Here is a 22,225-nt window from a genome sequence, read left to right as displayed (position 1 = left end):
CTTCAGCATACAGTCCTTTATAAATAACAGTACCCCCTCCCTTTAGTTCCACAGAAACAGCATCTCTTCCAACCCCCCCATTGCCCCCCAGCATACATTCCCATGTAAAACGTAACTCCCACGCGCTGGTGGGGGAGGACATGTGAGCCATTCCCTGCTGCCATATGTGAAGTCTGCTGCACTAAATTTTCATGCAGATGGTCAGTCAGTGGCACCAGAAATAAAAAAACAAACAAACAAAAAAACAAAACAAAAAAAACAATGCAAGATAAAGTAAAACAAATGTAAAGGGAGGTGGTGGGATCAGTGTGTATTACTGTCAGAGTGATCCTACCTACCTCTCTTTTTGGATATGTTATTTGGTAGCCATGTGTAGTGAGGGGGTGTGGAAGTCAATGTACACAAAAGTGGTGTCCTATCTACAACACTACCGGGGAAGCAAGCAAGCAAGAGTTCAGTGCTCGCTTCCCCCTCATTACCCACTTGCTGCCTATGCACAGACAGCAAGCAGGGAACAGCGGGAAGGGCCACAAGGAGCATTAGGAGGGGCTGCCCGAACAATCATTACATCATTCAGGCTGCCGATTACAGTCAGTGGTGGTCTGCTAACGCTGCTGCGGTTGCGCAGAGCGACAAGCAACAGACCGTTGTGGACATGATCGCGATCTTTCAGCATGTTGAATAACCACGATCAGCCGACATTGTGCATGTCAGCTGATTGTTGCCTTTTAACATGAGCTATTACACGAAACGATTATCAGCTTGAATGTCCTTTAATCGTTTTTTGTAATAGGGCCTCAATGGAGTGACCTCTTCTCTCCCTGGTCGCAGAAGTACAACAAGGGGTGAACTCAAGTGATTGCCGCGTGCAGAGAGGAAGTCCTGACTGACGGAACAAGAAACGATCTACAGGGAAATTTACAAAAAATGAATCAGACAGAAGTGTTGTAATTCTTCAAAACTTGGACATGATGTCTGATTAGACACTGGGTCTTACCACAAGAGAAAATAATAGTGCTTTCCCTGTTGCCTAAAGGCCTAAATGCTAAAGGCTATAAATCTCTAACGGTGGGTAATGTACCTGTTGGGGAAAGATCATTGACTGTAAAACATGTCTCCTTGCTCTATGACAAAATTACATATATGGGCTTCCCCCTCTGGCATCTCTCTTTCTTAGTCCCCTAGAGCCGTTATAGTCTTTTTTTTTTTTTAGGGACAGTGGCTGTGTACTGGCTACAGTTTAAAGGACCAGTGCACACAGTTCTTGTTATGGATGCACCTCAAGGCTATGTTCACACAACATATGAGACCGGCCATATTGTAATGGCTTCACTAAATATACAAAATATCACATCCTTACAGTCCCCCCTTTGAAGACACTGGGGGAGATTTATCAAACTGGTGTAAAGTGAAACTGGCTCAGTTACCCCTAGCAACCAATCAGATTCCACCTTGCATTCCTCACAGACTCTTTGGAAAATGAGAGGTGGAATCTGATTGGTTGCTAGGGGTAACTGAGCCAGTTCCACTTTACACCGTGTTTGATAAATCTTCCCATAGTCCATAGGGCCTTCTCCACCAGTTAGTCCACTAACCTGGTCTATGGGAAGGGTTTGAGGTGTAATTTTTTGCACCATGATCTGTACTTTCTATCGGTACCTTGATTGCGCATAGGAGACTTTTACTGACGCTTACTCTGTTTGCCGTGCGAGATCAGGAATGTGATTATTTAATAGTTCAGCCGATTACGTGGGCGGCAATACCATATATGTTTATTCATTTATTTATTTTCATTATTAAAAGAAGGAAAGGAGGGGGATTCTGACTTTTATTAGGGTAGGGGATTTTGTATTAATAAAAATTTTTTTTTTTTTTAAACACATGTTTTGTGAAGGGGATTTTTTTTTTTTTATTAATGAAGAAAACTTTATTCTTTTTTTTACACAGTAATTAGAAGTCCCCCGGGGGACTTATATATACACAGCCTTTATCTCCCATTGAGATCAATAGAGCACGATCCATTAGATTGGTGCTCTGTTAGTCTGGTCTGCTGCAGACCACATCAATTGTATACCTAGACGGGATCAGTGCCATTCTGACGCTGAGGCCCGGCCGGGTAAGTTAAACGGATCCCCCCCCCCCCCCCGGGGGCGCGATCTGCCCACTAGACACCAGGGATGGGGGAGGAAGAGCAATTTAGATTCTGATTACCTTGACAATCAGGTGGTGGACCCCATCCATAGTAAAAACACTGCCCGAATTCAGATTCTGGCGTTTGACCTTTGGGACATGTATATTTAATAATATGTCCATCTTTGTAGGAGACACGTTTATAAGTACAGGTAATAGCTAATGGGGAAGAATGGAAACAAATTGTTAATTTTTCATACATTAAATGACAAAACTAGTCTAAACTTATAATATACGGTAGTTATTTATATGTTTACAGTATAAAATGACCACCAAAATCGCCATAGAATGGAGGTTAATATAAGGTAATTTAAAATCATTAAAGGGATTGTCCGGCGATAAAAAATTATTCACAGAATAACACACATTACAAAGTTATACAACTTTGTAATGTATGTTATGTCTGTGAATGGCCCCCTTCCCCGTGTCCCCCCCCCCACCCGTGTACCCGGAAGTGTGGTGCGCTATACATACCTGTCACGTGCCGACCACGGTCTCCGATCCTCAGCAGTGACGTCTTCTTCGGGCGGCCAGCGGATCTTCCCGAGTGCCGGCCGCCCTCTGCAGCGTCATCCGAAGCTCAGCCGCGATTGGCTGAGCATAACTGTGCTCAGCCAATCGCAGCTGAGCAGCTGATGACGTGGCCGCGTGGTGGGGGGTGGTGGGGGGTGGTGGGACACGGGGAAGGGGTCATTCACAGACATAACATACATTACAAAGTTGTATAACTTTGTAATGTGTGTTATTCTGTGAATAATTTTTTATCGCCGGACAACCCCTTTAACTATAAAATTTAGTGTGTGCAAAATAAAAACTTTGTAGCTGTCTCTAAGTCAAAGTTTATGTGAAAGTGAAAGCAACATGCATAGCTATGGGTAAATGGATGGTACCTGGTGGTAACTAGCAGCTTGTTTAATTGTGTAGAAAAAGTAAAGCAACCAACATCTCTTTCAAGCCATAAAAAATAAGCCCAGTTTAGGGAGTAGGAACAAAAGTAGCTTCCTAAAAAGTATGAAAGAAATTGTATAAAACCCTCTCTGCACTGCTTTTCCCACAACAACTTATGTACCACAAGAACGAACAAAGACAAATGTTGACAATGCAAAGAGGTACTGTCCCCCTGCCAAAAGAAAAAAAAAAAAAAGTAAGAAAGAGAAAAAAACTTTTTACAAGTCAGTGAGACATGTTAAACATTTTGATCAGTCAATGTAGTGGCTAGAAAACAGGGCAGGGAGCAGTTGAGGGTAAGTGATAGAATGCCATTCGAAATTAAAGGGGTATTCCAGAGGGGAAAACAAAGTTTTTAAATCAACTGGTGTCATAAAGTTATATTTGTAATTTTCTTTTAGTTAAGAAACTCAAGTCTTCTAAATTCTTCCTCTTTTCTTGGATTATTTAAATTATGTTATTAAGTGGTGTTGATAAGGTATGTTTTTTCCCATTTGGAAAAGTGAATAAAAATTTTAATATTAATAATAAATAATATTAAATAAAATAAAAAAAAATGAAAAAATGTTGACAGAATTTAAAACTTCTTACTTCTTCTTTATACTATATGCCATCCTATAGAAGAACCATATAGTAAAGAATAAACTGATGTACACAGAATTGATCTGTATTTGTTTAATGTTTTTCTATATCTCATAGTTTACATCTTATAATTTAGTTTGCAGCGTCTAGAAGATAGAGGCAAGAGACTTACGTATACAGCTGGGCTCCTCGGACCATCTTCCGTTGAGACACTGAGCAATTCTTATAACATTTCTGCTTTTTGTCATGAAGCCCTTATTACATTCGTACTGCAAATATTCTTCACTCCCAAACTGATCTTTATTTGGATACATTTTTCCATTTGGAAGTTCAGGAGCCCTACATGGTTCTGGGATCAAGAAAAACGTTACAAATCTAAAAATCTAAAATAAAGGGTAATAAATACCTACATAGTATAGAGGCAAATGTAATGGCAGAGTACGGAGAAAACACAAACAAATAACACAAAAATAGGTGGAGAGTGGCTCACTGGACAGGCCGGGGGGGGGGGGTTGTAATTGCTTGAATATAGATGAGATTGGAGGTGGTTATCAGCATTACCGATTTAGGGTTATCAGCACTTGTGTAAATGAGGAGGCAGCCCGATAATGATCTATAGGGGGCCGACCCTTGATCAGTGGAGATGATTTTTTACAGGGTTTTTCGGGGGGGGGGGGGGGGGGATTGGAATTCAAAGCCATGATCTTCCAACTTTCACTAGGCGCATTGGTAATATACCCCCTTGGTTTTCTCACTTTACTCCTCTCCTATGTAAATCTGACTTTTACTGCAGGAGAATATCAAATTTGAACCTCTACAAGTGGTCCTGGTCTGGGTGGCAGTTGGTCCAGTTGACCAGGAGACACTGGTGTGAGGCACTAAGAGGACAGGGGGAGACAAGTCTGGGATTGTGGTCTGGCAGTGTACTGGCATGTTTGGGAAAACAGGTTTAGGTGAGCAGCACAGGCTTGTAGTCAATCAGAGGGATCATACATAGCAGATGATGCAGCCTGGTACAAAGGAACAGGTGAAAACAGAGTTGGAAAGGCAGACTGTTGGAATACACTGTAACAAAAAAGCATTAATAAATAGATACACCATGACATACAAGGCCATTCAGAAGCTGTCCCCTCCATATATCTCTGACCTGTTATCCCGCTACCGTCCATCACTTATCCTCCGATGCTCCAATGACCTCCTTTTGTGCTCCCCCCTTGTTTGTACCTCACACACTGCCTCAAAAATTTTGCCCGAACTTCCGCCATACTCTGGGTCTCATTAATCCCACACATCGGACTCTCATCCACCATGAAGACCTTTAAAAGCAATTTGAAAGTCCAGCTCTTTAAACTAGGCTACAACCTACAAAAAATCTGCCCTTTACCATCTTCTTCCGCATTCCTTATAGGCTGTAAGCCCACGTTGGCAGCGACCCCTATCCCTATGTACCAGTCTGCCATTTACCATATTCATGTAACCTGTTTTAATTGTGTGATTTTCTGTTTGTCACCCCCTATCACTTGTATTGCCCTTTAAAATCAAGATCAATTTAAAAATAAATACTAATAATACTGACCTGCACAAATTGGTAAAGGTGGATTCCATCCGTTTGCCGTACATGTAGTTATGCTAGATCCATTTATTTTAAAGCCTTGCTCACACATAAGTAAAACTTGATCCTGCTCTATGTAAACTTGTTTCTCTGGGCTCGGTATAAGATGAGTCTCATCATAAATGATGCATTCAATTTCTGCAAAAAATGGTTTTGTATTTTAATTTGTTTGCATTTTGAAAACACAAAAACAAAACCCTGCATATTGAAATCACAGCTTTACAATTATTTCTATAAAAAAAAATATATCTGTTACTAACAAAAACTTGGTGGGGGTCTTGGTGGGGGTGGCAGCTGGCCCAGTGGGCCAGGAGACACTGGTGTGAGACACTGAGGGGACAGGTGGAGACACGTCTTGGTTGTGACTGAGGTTGTGGTCTGGCAGTGTATTGGCATGATCAGAGATAGGCAAACAGGTCTAGGTGGGCAGCACAGATTTGTAGTCAATCGGGGGATCATACATAGAAGATAAAATAGGCAGAGACAGCATTAATAAGTAGACATACTAACCTTCACAAATTGGTAAAGGTGGATTCCATCCATTTGCGGTACAAGTAGTTTTGCTGGATCCTTTAATTTTAAAGCCTTGCTCACAGCTAATTGACACTTGATCCTTCTCTCTGTAAATTTGTCTTACTGGAGTCCTTTTAAAATTCTCAGATATGGTACATTCAATTTCTGCAAAAAATGTATATTTTTGCCTTAAAATGTTTGTATTTTGTCAAAAAAAATTGAAAACATATCTAAAATTTGCAATTGTCCCTCTTAAAGAGTACCTGCCATTAAGAAAAACATATTAGAGGGATATGTCAATCGGTTGGGGTCTCACTGCTAGTTTTATTGAATGTGCTGTAAAATATTTTTGCAAATTTCTATGCCTTAAAAAATGCACGTGGAAAGAAGAAATCATCTATCTGGCTATCATATTGGCAGCTGTGTACTAGCAAAGACTTCAGAAGAGAAAGATTTAGGGGTAGTGATTTTTGACAGCCATTAAATGAGTCACCAGTGCAACAAGGAGGTAGGAAAAACTAATGGAATGCTGGGCTGTATAGCTGGAGGTATAACTGGTCCGTACATAGAAACCTGTTACTATGTTACTATTGTGGCAGAGGTGTACATTCCTTCTCTGGTCTTTTAATTTTTCTATATGGCGCTTTTTTAAAGTATTTAGATCTAAAATAAACATACTTTTGTCCATTTGGTGCACTAACCGGTCAAGGAATGTCTTCAGTGCACCAAACGTCCTGCCTATCCAGTGGCTCATATGTCCTCTCCTAGTTAGACATATTTAACAATGCATAAGTAGCCACATCTCCTTCCTATGCATGAGTAGGAGGGGACTTTCGAGCTGAATGGGAAGATGGGAGGGGTCGAGGAATGCCTTCAGTGCACCAAACAGACTAATTAACATATTAGTTTCAGATCTAAATATTGTATAACTGAGCCACATAGGAAAATCAGAAGAACGGCATCTGGAATTTGAAGGTACATATAGGTAAGTATCAGCAGGTTTGTATGTATGAACTTGCTGACTGTTTCCCTTTAAAGCTGCCCACTACTGTATTCATATATAAGCTGAATTCCTGTGTGGTCAGTACTACAACAGCTAAAATAGGAATTTTGGAAATCTGCTGTAGTGCCGCACACATACCGCCCTGGCATGGTCACAAACAGGCAAACAGGTGTAGGTGGGCAGCAAAGGTTTGTAGTCAATCAGGGGGGTTTTACTTAAGAGATAATGCAACTTGGTACCAAGAAACAGGCATAGAGAGACCGGGAAGACAGACTGGGATCATACACTGTAACAAAGCAGCACTAAGAAGTACATATACTGACCTACACAAACTGGTAAAGGGGGATTCCATCCATTTGGAGTACAAGTAGCTATATTGGAGCCTTTTATTATTGAGCCTTGCTTGCAGCTAAGTGAGACTTGTTCCTGGCCTCTGTAAACTTGCTTCAGTGGGCTCCGTACAAGATTAGTCTTGTCAGAAATGGTACATTCAATTTCTGAAAAAAAAAGTATTATTATTATAGATTTTATTTATATCTGATTCAATGAGCAATGATCTCTCTAAAAGTGGTAAAACAGCCAGAAATGAAGAAAAAGTTCTGAAAACTGTTAATAAGAGATCAATCAAGGACCCAGGAATTCAAAGCCTTGAACTTCCAGCCTTCCCCAGATATATTGGTCATATATCCCCTTGCCCCCCCCCCCCCTTTAATTCTCTCCTATTAAAATCTAGTCTTCATTACATGGAGCTATCAATGGAAATTTTCCTAGTGTGAGTAGTAGCTGGTCCAGTGGGTCAAGAGACACTGGCGTGAGGGGACAGAAGGAGACTAGTCTTGGTTATGATGAGGGTTGGGGGTCTGGCATGGTGCTGTCATGGTCTGTAAAAGTAAAACAAGTCTAGATGGGCAGCACTGGTTTGTACAGTAGTTAAAGAGGTTATCCAGGTTTAGAATAAATTGGCCTCTTTCTTCCAGAAAGAGCATGACTTGTCTCCAGGTTGGGTGTGGAGCTATGCAGCTCAGTTCTATTGAAGTGACTGGAGTTTAATTGCAGTACCACATACAACCTGTGGATAGGAGTGGTGCAGTTTTGTAAAAAAAATGTAGCTATGCTTTTTACAATCCCGGATAACCCCTTTAATAAGGGGGATTACATTTAGGAGAAGATGTAGCCTCTTACGAAGAAACAGGCAGAGACAGAGTTGGAAAAGTAGGCTAATATTCTACACTGTAAAAAAAAAACCCCATAAAGTAGTAAACATACGGACCTATGCAAATTGGTAAAGGTGGGTTCCATCCATTTGCGTTACAAGTAGTAGTGCTGGATCCTTCTATTTTTGAGCCTTGCTTACAGGCAAGTGAAACTTGATCCTTCTCTCTGTAAATTTGCTTTACTGGGCTCCGTATAAAATTATCAGAAATGGTACATTCAATTTCTGCCAAAAAAGCACAGTTTTGCTTTTAAATGTTTGCATTTTGTAATATAATAAAATATTTAAAAAAAAAAATGTAAATTACATCCAAAAATTACAATTCTTCCTCTTGCAGGCAACCTGTCATTAAGGAAAACTTTGACATGTCAAAGCATTCAGTTCGAAGAAATTTTCTATCCGAGTATCCTAGTGGCAGTTGTTTGTTAGCAAAGACTTCAGAAGAGAAAGATTTAGGGAAATGACAGCTTTGAATGAATTTCCAGGGCAGCTAGGTGGTAGGAAAAGGTAATGAAATTCTGAGCTGTATAGCACAAGATAAATAGCCAGAAGGACGAGGATATTGCGAATTACGGGCTTAGCTGGGACCACACACTGGGAAACCATGCAGAGGCTCCAACAAGGAGGCCTTATGCAAGCACACTTTTATAGGAGTGAGCCTGCAGCCAATCAAGGGCACTCTGGCCCTTAAAATTTTACAAAGTCTGCGTGAATGTGTCCTAAGAGACGAGGACACGTGCAACAGTGAGAGAAGGAAGACCAAGGAGCGTGGGGAGATGTGGCACCCTGTGGGGCCGAAGATAGAATGGTGGCGGGCCCGGGCAACCAGGTTTTAATAAATTAAAAGTTTAAATAAAAGTTATGAATACTGTGTATGGGAGATCAGTCCAGAACAAGGTTGGTTTTCTTTCTTTAATCCTCTCCTATGATAATCTGGTTTTCACTGAATGGGGCTTTTATCTCTGAGAGTGGTCCTGGTGGGGGTGGCTGCTGGCCCAGTTGGCCAAGAGACACTGCTGTGAGGCACTGAGGAGAAAACAGGTGGAGAAAAGTCTGTGTCATGTCTGAGGTTGTCGTCTGGCAGCGTATTTATTTGGTCAGTGAAAGGAAAAAAGGACTAGGTGGGCAACACTGTTGTGTACTCAATCAGGGGAGATCATACATGGGAGATGATGCAGGCTGGTACAAAGGAACAGGCAGAGACACAGTTGGGAAAGCAGATCTGGTCATACATTGTAAATAAACAGCATTAATAAGTAGATACAGGGCCGGATTAAAGGGAGGGCACCCGGGGCATGTGCCCTGGGGCCTCCACCACTTAAGGGCCCCCACCAGTCCGAACCCTAGCAGAACGACGCTGCTTACCCAGGATATCAGGCCGTGTAATAGGGCCCTAACACAGTGGGCAACCAGCGCACAGAAAGTGCTGTGTTCTCACATTGCGTTATTAACACAAACACAATGTGGGAATACACTCTGATGCTTAGCCTTCCCCGCTCCCGTCTCTAGGGCCTGGCATCTTCCTCTGCACTGCAGCCTCTAGTGACCATCATGTGCGCAACAGAGGAGGATGCTGAGCCATAGAGCCAGGAGCGAGGAGGGGTCTGTGCTAAGTCGCTTACAGTAAGCAGCCATCTGTATAGATCGCTGTATAGTTTATTTATTTATTTTGGGGGGGAATTGTCGCTCGGGGCCTCCACCAACCTTAATCCGGCCCTGAGTAGATATACCGACCTACACAAAGTAGTAAAGGTGGATTCCATCCATTTGCGGTACAAGTAGTTTTGCTGGGTCCTTTTATTTTAAAGCCTTGCTCACAGCTAAGTGAAACTTCATCCTTCTCTCTGTAAATTTGCTTTACTGGGCTCCATATAAAATTCTCAGAAATGGTACATTCAATTTCTGCAAAAAACAAAAAAACAAACAAAAAACACTATAGTTTTTCCTTTAAATATGTTGGTATTTTGTAAAATAAAATAAAAATTAAAACATATCTAAAATTTACAATTGTCCCTCTTGAAGAGTACCCGCCTTTTAGAAAAACTTCTGTCATGTCACAGGGATATGTCAAAAAATTTGATTGGGTCTCACTGCTAGTTCCGTTGGATGTGCTGTGCAATTTTATTTGTTTTTCTATGCCTTAAAAAATGCATGTAGGAAGAAATTGTATATCTGAGTATCATATTGGTAGCTCCTCCTTCCTATGCATGAGTAGGCAGGGACTTTCAAGTTGACGGGAGGAGGGGAGGGGTTGAGGAATGCCTTCAGTGCACCAAACAGACTAATTAGCATATTAGTTTCAGATTTAAATATTGTGAAACTGCGCCACATAGGAAAATAAGAAGACTGGCACCTGAAATGTGCAGGTACATATAGGTAAGTACATCTCAGCAGGTTTGTATATATGAACTTGCTGATAGTTTCCCTTTAAAGCTGCCCAGTACTGTATTCATGTATAAGCTGTAGGCCTGTGTGGTCAGTACTACAACAGCTAAATTAGCAATTCTGGAAATCTGCTGTAGTGCCGCACACATACTGCCCTGGCATGGTCAGAAGAAGGCTAACAGGTCTAGGTGGGCAGCACAGGTTTGTTGTCAATCAGGGGGATCATACATAAGAGATAATGCAACTTGGTACCAAGGAACAGGCATAGAGAGACCGGGAAGACAGACTGGGATTATACACTGTAACAAAGCAGTACTACAAGAAGTACATATACTGACCTACACAAACTGGTAAAGGGGGATTCCATCCATTTGGAGTACAAGTAGCTATATTGGAGCCTTTTATTATTGAGCCTTGCTCGCAGCTAAGTGACACTTGATCCTGCCATCTGTAAGTTTGTTTAACTGGGCTCCGTAAAACATTAGTCTCATCAGAAATGGTACATTCAATTTCTGCAAAAAAGTTTAGTTATTACCATAAATTGTTGAATATATTAAGGTCATATATAACTGAATCTGGGAGAATTTATATTACTAAAAGTCGTAAGAAATGAAAAAAAAAAAAGAAAGAAAAGTTCTGAAAATTGTGCATGGGATTACAATTAGGACCCAGTATTTCAAAGCCATAAACTTCCAAACTTTACCAGGCATGTTGGTATTATATCCCCTTGGTTTTCTTCCTTTTATCCTCTCCCATGAAGATCTAGTCTTTAGAGATGAGCCAACCTGGAGCATGCTCGAGTCCATCCGAACCCGAACGTTCGGCATTTGATTAGCGGTGGCTGCTGAACTTGGATAAAGCCCTAAGGCTATGTGGAAATCATGGATATAGTCATTGGCTGTATCCATGTTTTCCAGACAACCTTAGAGCTTTATCCAAGTTCAGCAGCCCCAGCTAATCAAATGCCGAACGTTCGGGTTCTGATCGACTCGAACCCGAACCTGGTTCACTCATCTCTACTAGTCTTCACTGCCTGGGTCTATCAACTTTTTACTTCTGGGAGAGGCCCTAGTGTAGGTGGCAGCTGGCCCAGTGGGCCAGGAGACACTGGAGTGAGGCACTGAGGGGACAGACGGAGACAAGTTTTGGTTGTGATTGAGGTTGTGGACTTGGTTGTGGATTCCCATAGAAAACCTCTCCTACTCTGGACAGTTCCTGTCTCGACCAGAGATGTCAGCAGAGATCACTGTGTCAGGCTGAAAATAAATGGTGGATTCCATCCATTTGGAGTACAAGTAGTTATTGAGCCTTGCTCACAGCTAAGTGAAACTTGATCCTGCCCTCTGTAAATACTGTATACCTAACTGGGCTTTGTATAAGATTATTCTGGTCAGAAACCGGGCATGTAACTTCTGCAAAACCGTATTTTATTTTCTTTGCATTGAACCCCTACATAACTGAGGTCATTGGTGCCCGGATGTCCGAGTCCAATTAGTGTAATGTTCCTCCTCGCTTCTAAGAGCCATAGCACTTTTATTTTTCCAACTACAGGGCTGATTGGGGTGTCATTTTTTGTACCATGATCTATAGTTTCTATTGGTGTGAGAAATAAATTTTAATTGTTTTTATAATTTTTTTTTCTAATATATAATGTTAAAAAATCTGCAATCATGGTGTTTTTCTTCCCCCACCTTTCCTTTACGCTGTTCACCGTGTAGGGATGATATTGTTACATTTTAATAGATTGGGTTATTCCACATGCTGCGATATTTAATGTTTATATATATATATATATATATATATATATATATATAGGGAAAGGGGGTAATATAAATCTTTATTGGGGCATTTTTATTATGTTTTTTAACCCCTTAAGGACAGAGCCAATTTCGTTTTTTGCGTTTTCGTTTTTTCCTCCTCGTGCTTAAAAGGCCATAGCAGTTGCAATTTTTCACCTAGAAACCCACATGAGCCCTTCATTTTTGCGTCACTAATTGTACTTTGCAATGACATGCTGAATTTTTTTTTCCCATAAAGTACACTGGAAAACCAGAAAAAAAATAAATGTGTGGTGAAATTGAAAAAAAAAAAAGCATTTTGTTTATTTGGGGGGTATTTGTTTTTACCCCTCTCGCCCTGGGGTAAAACTGACTTGTTATATATGTCCATCAAGTCATTACGATTAAAACGATATATAACATGTATAACTTTTCTTTTATCTGATGGCCTGTAAAAAATTCAAACCATTGTTAACAAAAATATGTTCCTTAAAATCTCTCCATTCCCAGGCTTATAGCGCTTTTATCCTTTGGTCTATGGGGCTGTGTGAGGTGTCATTTTTTGCAACATGATGTGATTGGTACCTTGATTGCGCATATGCGGCTTTTTGATCACTTTTTATTACAATTTTTCTGGATTTGTTGCGACCCAAAATGCGCAACTTTGCACTTTGGGATTTTTTTGCGATTACGCCGTTTACCTTGCGAGATAAGGAATGTGATTAATTAATAGTTCGGGCGATTACGCACGCAGCGAGAGCAAACATGTTTATTTATTTATTTGGGAAAAGGGGGGTGATTCTGACTTTTATTTAGGGACCATGCCCGCTAATAGCCGTGGTCTCGGGCTACATGCGGCACTCGGGACCGCAGCGGTTCAGAGCGGGGTCGCCGCGCGGCCCCGCTCTGAACCCCTTAATGACCGCAGGGCATAAATATATGCCCGTGGTCCTTAAGGGGTTAAAATATGTCAATATGTCTTAAAACGTTTTGGTTTTTTTTTTTTTTACATAGTTTGTATTTCCCTTATACTTTTACATAGTTTGTATTTCCCTTATACTGTATATGCAATGCTCTGATTGCATATATTGATGAATGCTATGCCATAGCATAGCACTCGTCCGTATTATCAGCGATCTGTACATCTGAGAGCAGACCCTATCTACAGATTGAAGATCTGATAGGATGGAGGCAAGTGGCTTACCCCTGCCTGCCGCAGTCAGGCTGCAGGGGTCCTGATCAGTCAGTGACAGGTCCTTGTCCTGTCACTGACTACCTTAAACGTTGCAATCACTGTGAATTGCTGACAGGACACTCAGATGCTTCAGCCACCGGAAACGGGAAGCTGCAGAGCACAGGAGAGAACAGTAAGAGCAGGGAACGGTAACGTGTCAGGTGATGGGAAACGTCAGCCATCAGCCGCTTATCGTTATTACACATAGAGATGCATGGTCAGTGCCTTGGCTAATCATTGTTTATCGATTCAGCTGATTATCGCTCCATGTAATAGGGCCCTAAGACTATGCCTGCCTGCCCGACTGTTTCTGTCCTGTGTGACTGATCAGGAATGTCTGACCTGCATCTAAAGCTGCCGGCCCTGATCCTGATCGATTATGCTGCTGCCTTATGCCTGGTATTGTACAGATTATCGTGTTGATGACCTGGCCTGTTGACTATGCACATTCTGCCCGATTCTCCTATGCTTAACACTTGCACTGTCTAGTTCTTAGGACCAACTTGGGGCCATGCTTGGCAATGTCCTCTACCTAGTCCAGCTTACGCATTCTGGAATGGAATAGAGGGTAAAGACCTAGAGGACACTTACACTGTGCTTACACTCTGCCTTAAAGTCAAATTGGTTAATATATATATATATATATATATATTTCATATCAACTGCTGTCAGAAAATTATATGGATTTGTAATTTACTTCTATTTAAAAATCTCAAGTCTTCCAGTACTCATCAGCTGCTGGAAGTGATGTATTCTTTCCAGTCTTGCACAGTGCTCTCTGCTGCCACCTCTGTCCATGACATGAACTGTTCAGAGCAGGAGAGGTGTTCAATGGGGATTTGCTACTGCTCCGAACAGTTCCTGACATGGACAGAGGTGGCACTGCGTCAGACTGAAAAGAATCCACCACTTCCTGCAGGACATACAGCAGCTGATAAGTACTGGAAGACTTTATATTTTTAAACAGAAGTAAATTACAAATTTATATAACTTTCTGACACCAGTTTATTTATTTATTTTGCCGGAGTACCCATTCAAGTAGCACAGCGGGTCCACATCCCACTTTTTTAAAAGACAGACCCATGAGACTTACGTATACATGACGGCATTTCAGACCATCCTCCACTGAGACACTGAGCAGTGCTATGAAGTTTTCTGTTTTTTATCATATAACCATTATTGCATTCATACTGCAAATATTCTCCAAACTCAAAATGATCTTTTTTTGGAATGAATTTTCCATTTGGAAGTTCGGGAGCCCGGCATATTTCTGGGATCAAGGAGAAAGACAAACATTGTTGGAAACAAGTTGGTGCATAAGAAAACTGAGGGAAAAAAAACATTAAATAATATTGAGGCAAATGTAATACAAGAATCCACGACTACAATAGAAAATTTAAATATTATATCTGAGAATACAAACAACACCATGAACAATGGTCCTCATTTACTAATGTGTTTCAATCATCAAATTGACAGTTTTTGCTAGATTTTTCCTAAAATTGATTGGTTTTCCCACATTCACTAATCTTGTACGCAGCAAAAGTCTCCGAAAAACGACTCATTGATTTGTATTTTAAAACTTTAAAACAGAAAAGTGGGTGAATCCCTTTAAAAACCACTATGAGAGACATATTTATGTAATAAATCTGCCACCACCGGAGCGGCATAAGTTTTTTTTTTTTTTATGTGTAGCGTTTTTAAAACCTGACAATCTTAGAAAATGAAAAATAAAAATAAAAAATCACAAATTTGTCAATTCTGCGAGCGGACGGCAGAATCTGGCCAAGCATAGAATAGAGATTCAAGTGGAGGCGCGCGAGGGTGAGTGTCGATTTCTGCTAGATGTTATCCCCGAGAATTCTGTAGTGTTAATGCCTACGGCCACAGAAAACTGACGTCAGTTATTTGCGGCGCCGCACGGGATCCCATAAAGAAACAGGCAATGTTCACAGGCGCATGAAGTACAGCCGTTGTTGCCGATGGCTTATACATAGTTATACGTACACGTAGTGTGAACATAGCCTGAAGGTGTATTTCCAGCTCATTAACTGCCTGCCTAAAATTTTCTATGTAGTGATGAGTGAACATGTTTGTAAATGTTCATATGTTTGTACGAACATGCCGATAATAGTTCGTGTTCGCCGATCACAAATAATTTGATGATTGGAATGGTTATAACAAACTTTTTCCAACATGTGAACGTTTATCTTGTGATGTACACAACTGCATGAGTTTCCTCCCACCAGTTTGAAAGAGCCAATGAACGTGTGGGGAAGGAAGGGCACATCCGGTAATGTAGTAGCAGTTTTCACTACTGGCATTAATGGGATTGGCTGAACAATTAGCGTCATTACTTATGTTACGTACATGCTATAAAAACACGACGCTGAGGCAAACAACAACGGCCCCACTTTGTACAGTGTGGAACTGCCTATTCTTTTATGGAATCCCGGCCGGAGCGTATACACATCAGTGAATTGCGGGCGTAGGAAACCCTGTCAGTTCACACAATGAAGCAAGCAGCTCCGGACGCTTGCTTCATTGTGTGCTGTGGGGAGTGCTGATGCGAGGGCGCGCTGATGCACCCGCATCAGACCTCTTTGGCCATAAAGATCATCCGGACGGTACTCAGTACCGGCCAGGATGATCTTTGCAGAGACCGGCCATTCCGTGACCTGGCCGGATCACGGAACTGCCGGTCTCTTACGTAGTGTGAACATAGCCTTAACTGCAGTACTCTATGTCAGAGTACCCCTATAACCCCGCAGAATGAGAGTTGTAGATGTTAAGGAAAGACACGGATGAGGAGGTTGCTGGGACTCCTGGCTATCAAACATACAACCCACACATAGGTCTCTGTGGCACAAGCTCTGGATATTGCAGACTCTGAGGGCCACATGTATCATCCGGCGAACGGATGATTTTCGGCGGAAAGTGCCGATTTGCGTATTTTTTTATTCGCAAATGGCCGATTTGCGAATAAAATATTCGCAAATCGGCACTTTCCGACGAGTACGCCAGGGGGGCGGAAAGGGGCCGTGTAGTGGGCGGAACGGAGGGTGCGGACTTAGAGTCCACGGGATTTACCATCCATTCCGCCCACATGTACGCCGAAAACCTACTCCAGTCCTCAGCTGGCGTAGGTTTTCGGCGGTGCGCACCGGCACGCACGGGATTTATGTAGAGGCAGTCCGCCTCTACATAAATCCCCGTAGTGCCGGAGCTGTGGGGGCATTTTTAAGTCCGGCGTAAAAACCGCCGGACTTAATAAATGCCCCCCTAAATCTCTACTTGAGACCATGTGTTTCTGGCAGCTTACCTGATGAATAAATTTCACATATAATGAATAAAACTTACTAGAACATTTGGCTGGAGTAAATTCTCCATTAGGAAGACACGTTCTCTCTCCATTATCTCTTCCATTTGGTGTTAAATAATCATATCTACACCGAAATGTCGCTGTTTCTCCTTCCAGATATTCACGCTGGGGATTTATAAGGTCAGCATTTTCAAAAGCAGCTTTTATGGATGAACATTGTCCTGAAACAAATCCCAACATTTCCTATCAGTTCCTTTTTATTTTTAACATGATAATCCCACATGGTAAAAGGAAAGTACAGTATAATAGACAATTGTATGATAGTAGCCATTGAAGTAAAAGTATCATTTTCAAGAGAGTTATTAAAATGGTTAGATTCTTACGTGAGCATTTTGGTTCAGGGTTCCATCCATTGTCAGTGCACCAGATTTTCCCCCAGTACTCTCTCTGATGTGACAGATAATTTTTATCACATCGGTAATCTAAAGATCTTCCAGGATCTATTTGGTAGTAGTAAGGGTAAGGGTGGTCCATTTGTCCATGTTTGATGGTAGGTATGTCACATTTTTTACCTGCAGAAACAAAGCAATAGATAAGAAATTTTGAGGAATAAGGTCAAAAAAGTTTTCACAAGTCCCTAAAAGTCTTGGGGTGTGTTTAGGTGTCAATCAAAGCTGTATGGGGCTCTCCTGACCAACCACCGATTGATGATGTTAGTGAATATAGGGTTCGGGCATGATGGAAAATCACTGCCCAACCCATTATATTTTCGGGAGTGATAAGCCACAGCAAGAGCTCTCTAGCTGCAGCTTGTTCCTTTCCATAGAGAACATGTAGAACAATCCAGTGTATGGGGAGGATAGGAGTCGGTTAAAAGAGGTAACTGACAGCTGAACAATTGTTTAGTTGTCAGTTATTGAAGGTGTATGGCAAGCTTAAAGCGAATGTACCATCAGGTACATTCGCTTTAATATGACCCATGTATAGAACAGCGCAAGAACGGGGAAGCCAGTGCCACAGTCCATTTTTTGAACCACAGATCGGTTCCCATGTACGGCGCCATTCTATGTACGGGTTCCGGGCCAGGGCTGAAGCTATGGAGGCAGGCCGGCCTGCTCCCAGTGGGAGGAAACCCCCGCCTCTCTATGAAACGGCTTCATTAATTTTAATGGACCCACAACTGGGGACGGGCTGGCCCACCGCCAGTGCTTCTGCCCCGGCCCGGTACCCGTGGATAGAACGGCGCCATACACAGGAACTGGGCCGTGGTTCAAAAAATGGTCATATTAAGTGGATGTACCTGATGTTACATTCCCCTTAACACTAAGAAGTGCTCCTAAGATGAATACAAAAATTTGGACTTTTACATAGTGGGATGGAAGAAAAGCCCAAGTAATTAAATAAATTATTTTATGAGATCATCCTGCTTGTTATTTTAGGCTTTTGTTGTTGTTGTTATTATTATTATTACTACTACTATTTATAAATAATAATAATTTTCTAATAAAAAAAAAATAATAATTTAATTATTAACACATACGACCATATATACTCCAACTGTCGATGTCCAGTACAGTTGTAATAGAAACACAGTATAGAAACACAAAAAAATAAAAGACTGTTGGTAGAAAAAGCTCCCTCCGAGCCCATCTTGTTTGCCCTTAAAGTATTTCCTTTCTTATTATCTTAGGATAGATATATGTACCATGTACCACTTGCCTACATGGATTTTTTTTTTAATGGGAACATCAATGCACCGAGGGAATTATAATCATTGTTGGTAAGCAGCTTTCCCCTTCTTTGCTGTCAGTGCAAACAGCCTGGTTACTGTAATGATTTAGTGATTTCTTATATCAAGCACATGTATATACTGTACACTTACCTGGAACACATTTTGGATAGGTTATTTTTCCCAATTCACATTTGGCTTCCAGGTTATTTTCTGCCATTGTTCCTTCATAACACTGAAATATGATTGTTTCTCCGTAATCCACTATAGAGCTTGTACTGTAATGAATATTATTGGCAAACATTGCTGATTGATCCAATTCACAAAAACCTGAAAAAATAAAAATAATAATACATTTTTGATTGTCATAATAGCAGCTTAGAATAATGTTTGAATAATGTCAAAAAGAACTGTGCTTTGTTTCATGCATTGTGGCTAATTGTCTACAAACTACAGTTGGGTATTGTCTGTTGAACTACAAGAGTCAGAAATACCCAGCAAGAGTCAACTGGTGTGCATCAGTACCCCTCTGTGGGACTGTGGTTTCATTTACAGTATTTCTCTAGAACACTAGAAACATACTACAATTCCCATTATGTATGGACTGAAGTTCCCAATAGTTAACTTTGTTAACATTTTTGTGAACAGTAGTATTGGAGTGCTGGCCAATTTTTGCATTGTGTTATATGTGGGAGTGTGGCTACCTCCTTTTGTCTTGCACTCCACCCACCTCCTGTAGTTGTTTTAAGCAGAGTTTAGTTGGATCCTACATGTCCAGTTGTAGGCTTAAAGCGAATCTGTATCCACAATCTGACACCCCAAACCGCTTGTATCTTTGGATAGCTGTTTTTAATCCAAGATCTGTCCTGCGGTCCGTTCGGCAGGTGATGCAGTTATTGTCCTAAAAAACAACTTTTAAATTTGCAGCCCGTGCCAAACGGGAGTATCTGTGCCCTAACTCTGCACCACCCCTCCGTCCCACCTCCCCACCCTCTTCATCATTAGGAATGCTCCAGGCAGATTGCCTCCTATTCCCCACCTGTGTTAGCACGGCACATGGGCTGGATCGGTAGGCCACCTGTGCAATGTTCAGCATGTAGAAAATGTTCCAGTTGCATTCCTAATGATGAAGAGGGTGGGGAGGAGGGACAGAGGGGTGGTGCAAAGTTAGGGCACAGATACTCCTGTTTGGCACGGGCTGCAAGTTTAAGAGTTGTTTTTTAGGAAATTGATGGAAACACAACGGAAGTGGACAGGAAACAGCAGGGGCAGCATGTATGCATGCCTCTGAGGCTGCCTAATGGCACCATTATGCCTAATTCTGTGCAACAGCCTGGTTAAAACAGAGGTAGGCATATGGACCACCCAAAAACTCAGCCTGACACAGCATGGCAGTGAGAACACAAGGTAGAAGCGGTAGCCAGTCAGCCTCCCCAAAATTATACCAGACCTAGCATGGCAGTGAGCACACAGAGAATCATTAAAAGTGAGTGAGGAAGAAAGTGAGCCTCCCAAAAATTAGGCCAGACACAGCATGGCATTCAGCACACTGAGATCCATTACAAGTGAGTGAGTGATTGATCACCTGTTCACACTGCTGCGGTTTCAAAATCGGTCTACCTTGAGACCCTGTAAGTTGGGCAAAGAAGCTAGGGAGTGGACGTCTGCGGTGTGCCACTGCTACCTCCTCAACAGGTGCTGCTGTGTCACCCTGCCCTGAACCACGGCCTCCGGCAACGGCATCACTTGGAACCCCACGCCCTTGTCCTCGACCCTTACCTCTGGGGTTCACCATTTTATGGACACTGCACAGTTTGGAACTTAGATAGGCCTTGCGTATGAAATACGGAAATCAGGAAAAATACTTGTGCTCCCACAAGTTTTGGGGGGGCTGTACGGTACAATCTAGTAGTGGCTGGACCTATAAACACTCTGTGACACCCCATTACAATGAGCAGTGAAGTGCTATGCAGGTGTACTTCAAATCCCAGCAATACAGTGTAGTACCAACGAGTTTTAGGGGATCACCATCAAGGGTACACCTGATGCCTCTTGACCAGGGGTGATAAATCCCCGGCCGCAGCTAGACAAAAAAAAAATGAAATAAAAAAGCTGGCTGGTTGGCAGGGACGCGATTGGCGGGCCCCCGGCAACCAGTCCCGCTCCTCCTCAGACGTAGTGTGACGTCAGAGCATGGCAGTGAGGACACAGAGAAGCATTAGAAAGCTGGTGCGCTTATCAGTGATGATGGCACCAGCTGCACTGAAGACACGCTCTAACAACACGCTAGCGGCAGGGCAGCCCAGCACCTCAAAGGCATAAAGCGCCAGTTCGGGCCACGTATCCAGCTTTGAAACCCAGTAGTTGTAGGCAGAGTGATCGGGAAGGACGTTGGTATGGTCAGCAAGGTACTCCCTCACCAACTTCCTGAAGGCTTTCCCCCTACTCTGTCTAGACTGGGGACGGTTGACATAGTCTTGCTGGGGTGCCATGAAACTGTCAAAAAGCCTTGGAGAGTGTTCCCCTGCCCCTTTACAAGCTGCTTGCTTCACCGCTCCTCTCCTCCGGTCTTTGGCCCACAGAACTACGTCCTCTGGTGCTAGTGGTGTCAGATGGGAAGCACATTTTCAGCTTCTGCACCAGGGCCTATTGATATTGATTCACTCTCATACTGCGTTCCTCGGCAGGAATGACAGTGGAAAAGTTCGGCTTCTACCAAGGGTGCAGGAGAGTGAACACCCAGTAATCTGTGTTGTCCAAAACCAGTAGTCAACATGGATGCCAGTTAAGGCCCAGCCAAAAGGAGGCAAGGGCAGGCATAGCAGTAGTCGACACTGATGCCAGAGGTAGGCATATGGACCAGTACCACCACAAATCATTTGGTACGAAATGGACAAAACAATGAGGCTAAATTAGGGACGCCAGTAAACTAAAGGCCGAGCAGTAGTCGACTTGGATGTCGGTTAAGGCCCAGCCAAAAGGAGGCAAGGGTGGGCATAGCATTAGTCGACATGGATGCCAGTTAAGGCCCAGCCAAGAGGAGGCAAGGGCAGGCATAGCAGTAGTCGACTTGGATGCCAGTTAAGGCCCAGACAAAAGGAGGCAAGGGCAGGCAAAGCAGTAGTCGACATGGATGCCAGTTAAGGCCCAGCCAAAAGGAGGCAAGGGCAGGCACACCAGTAGTCAACATGGATGCCAGAGGTAGGCATATGGACCACAAATTATCTGTTACGAAATAGACAACATAAGGATGCTAAATTAGGGATGCCAGTAAAGGCCCAGTAGTAGTCAACATAGAGGCAAGGGACAGTTGCTGCAGGGACAGTTGAACGCTGCGCTTGGACACCTTGTTGGAGGGTGTGGAGGAGGGTGTGGAGCAGAGTGGAGGTAAAGGGGTGCGTGATCACCTGTTCACACTGCTGCAGTTTCAATAACGGTCTACCTTGAGACCCCTGTAAGTTGGGCAAAAAAGCTAGCGAGTGGAGATCTGCGGTTTGCCACTGCTACCTCCTCAACAGGTGCTGCTGTGTCACCCTGCCCTAAACCATGGACTCATCACTGGAACAACACGCCCACGCCCATTACCCCTGGGGTTCACCATTTTATGGACACTGCACAGTATGGAACTTAGATAGGCCTTGCGTATGAAATACAGAAATCAGGAAAAATACTTGGAGTACCCACTGGTTTGGTGGGACTGTAGGGTACAATCTGGT

General features: G+C 42.5%; 1 protein-coding gene across 2 annotated transcripts in view; it reads right to left on the bottom strand.

The window, feature by feature from the left end:
- The window catches only part of LOC138788994 (complement factor H-related protein 4-like), a 91,017-nt gene that overhangs the window by 29,375 nt on the left and 39,417 nt on the right, over window positions 1-22,225 (bottom strand). Inside the window, exons 4-12 of one of the 2 annotated variants that reach the window (XM_069967472.1) lie at window positions 18,663-18,839; window positions 17,164-17,352; window positions 16,819-17,001; window positions 14,552-14,728; window positions 10,785-10,958; window positions 9,796-9,963; window positions 8,119-8,286; window positions 7,172-7,345; window positions 5,828-6,010 (exon numbers count right to left, since the gene is read on the bottom strand). In XM_069967472.1, the coding sequence (XP_069823573.1) occupies window positions 5,838-6,010; window positions 7,172-7,345; window positions 8,119-8,286; window positions 9,796-9,963; window positions 10,785-10,958; window positions 14,552-14,728; window positions 16,819-17,001; window positions 17,164-17,352; window positions 18,663-18,839 (1,583 nt within the window). In that variant the 3' untranslated portion in view covers window positions 5,828-5,837. Of the gene's footprint in view, window positions 1-2,211; window positions 2,350-5,827; window positions 6,011-7,171; window positions 7,346-8,118; window positions 8,287-9,795; window positions 9,964-10,784; window positions 10,959-14,551; window positions 14,729-16,818; window positions 17,002-17,163; window positions 17,353-18,662; window positions 18,840-22,225 lie in introns of those variants that run through there. The other variant, XM_069967471.1, reaches the window with a different exon arrangement.

The sequence above is a fragment of the Dendropsophus ebraccatus genome, chromosome 4 (assembly GCF_027789765.1).
Source record: "Dendropsophus ebraccatus isolate aDenEbr1 chromosome 4, aDenEbr1.pat, whole genome shotgun sequence".
NCBI lineage: Eukaryota > Metazoa > Chordata > Amphibia > Anura > Hylidae > Dendropsophus > Dendropsophus ebraccatus.
The sequence above is the reverse complement of the archived record's forward strand: the minus strand, read 5'-3'. Positions and strand labels throughout refer to the sequence as shown.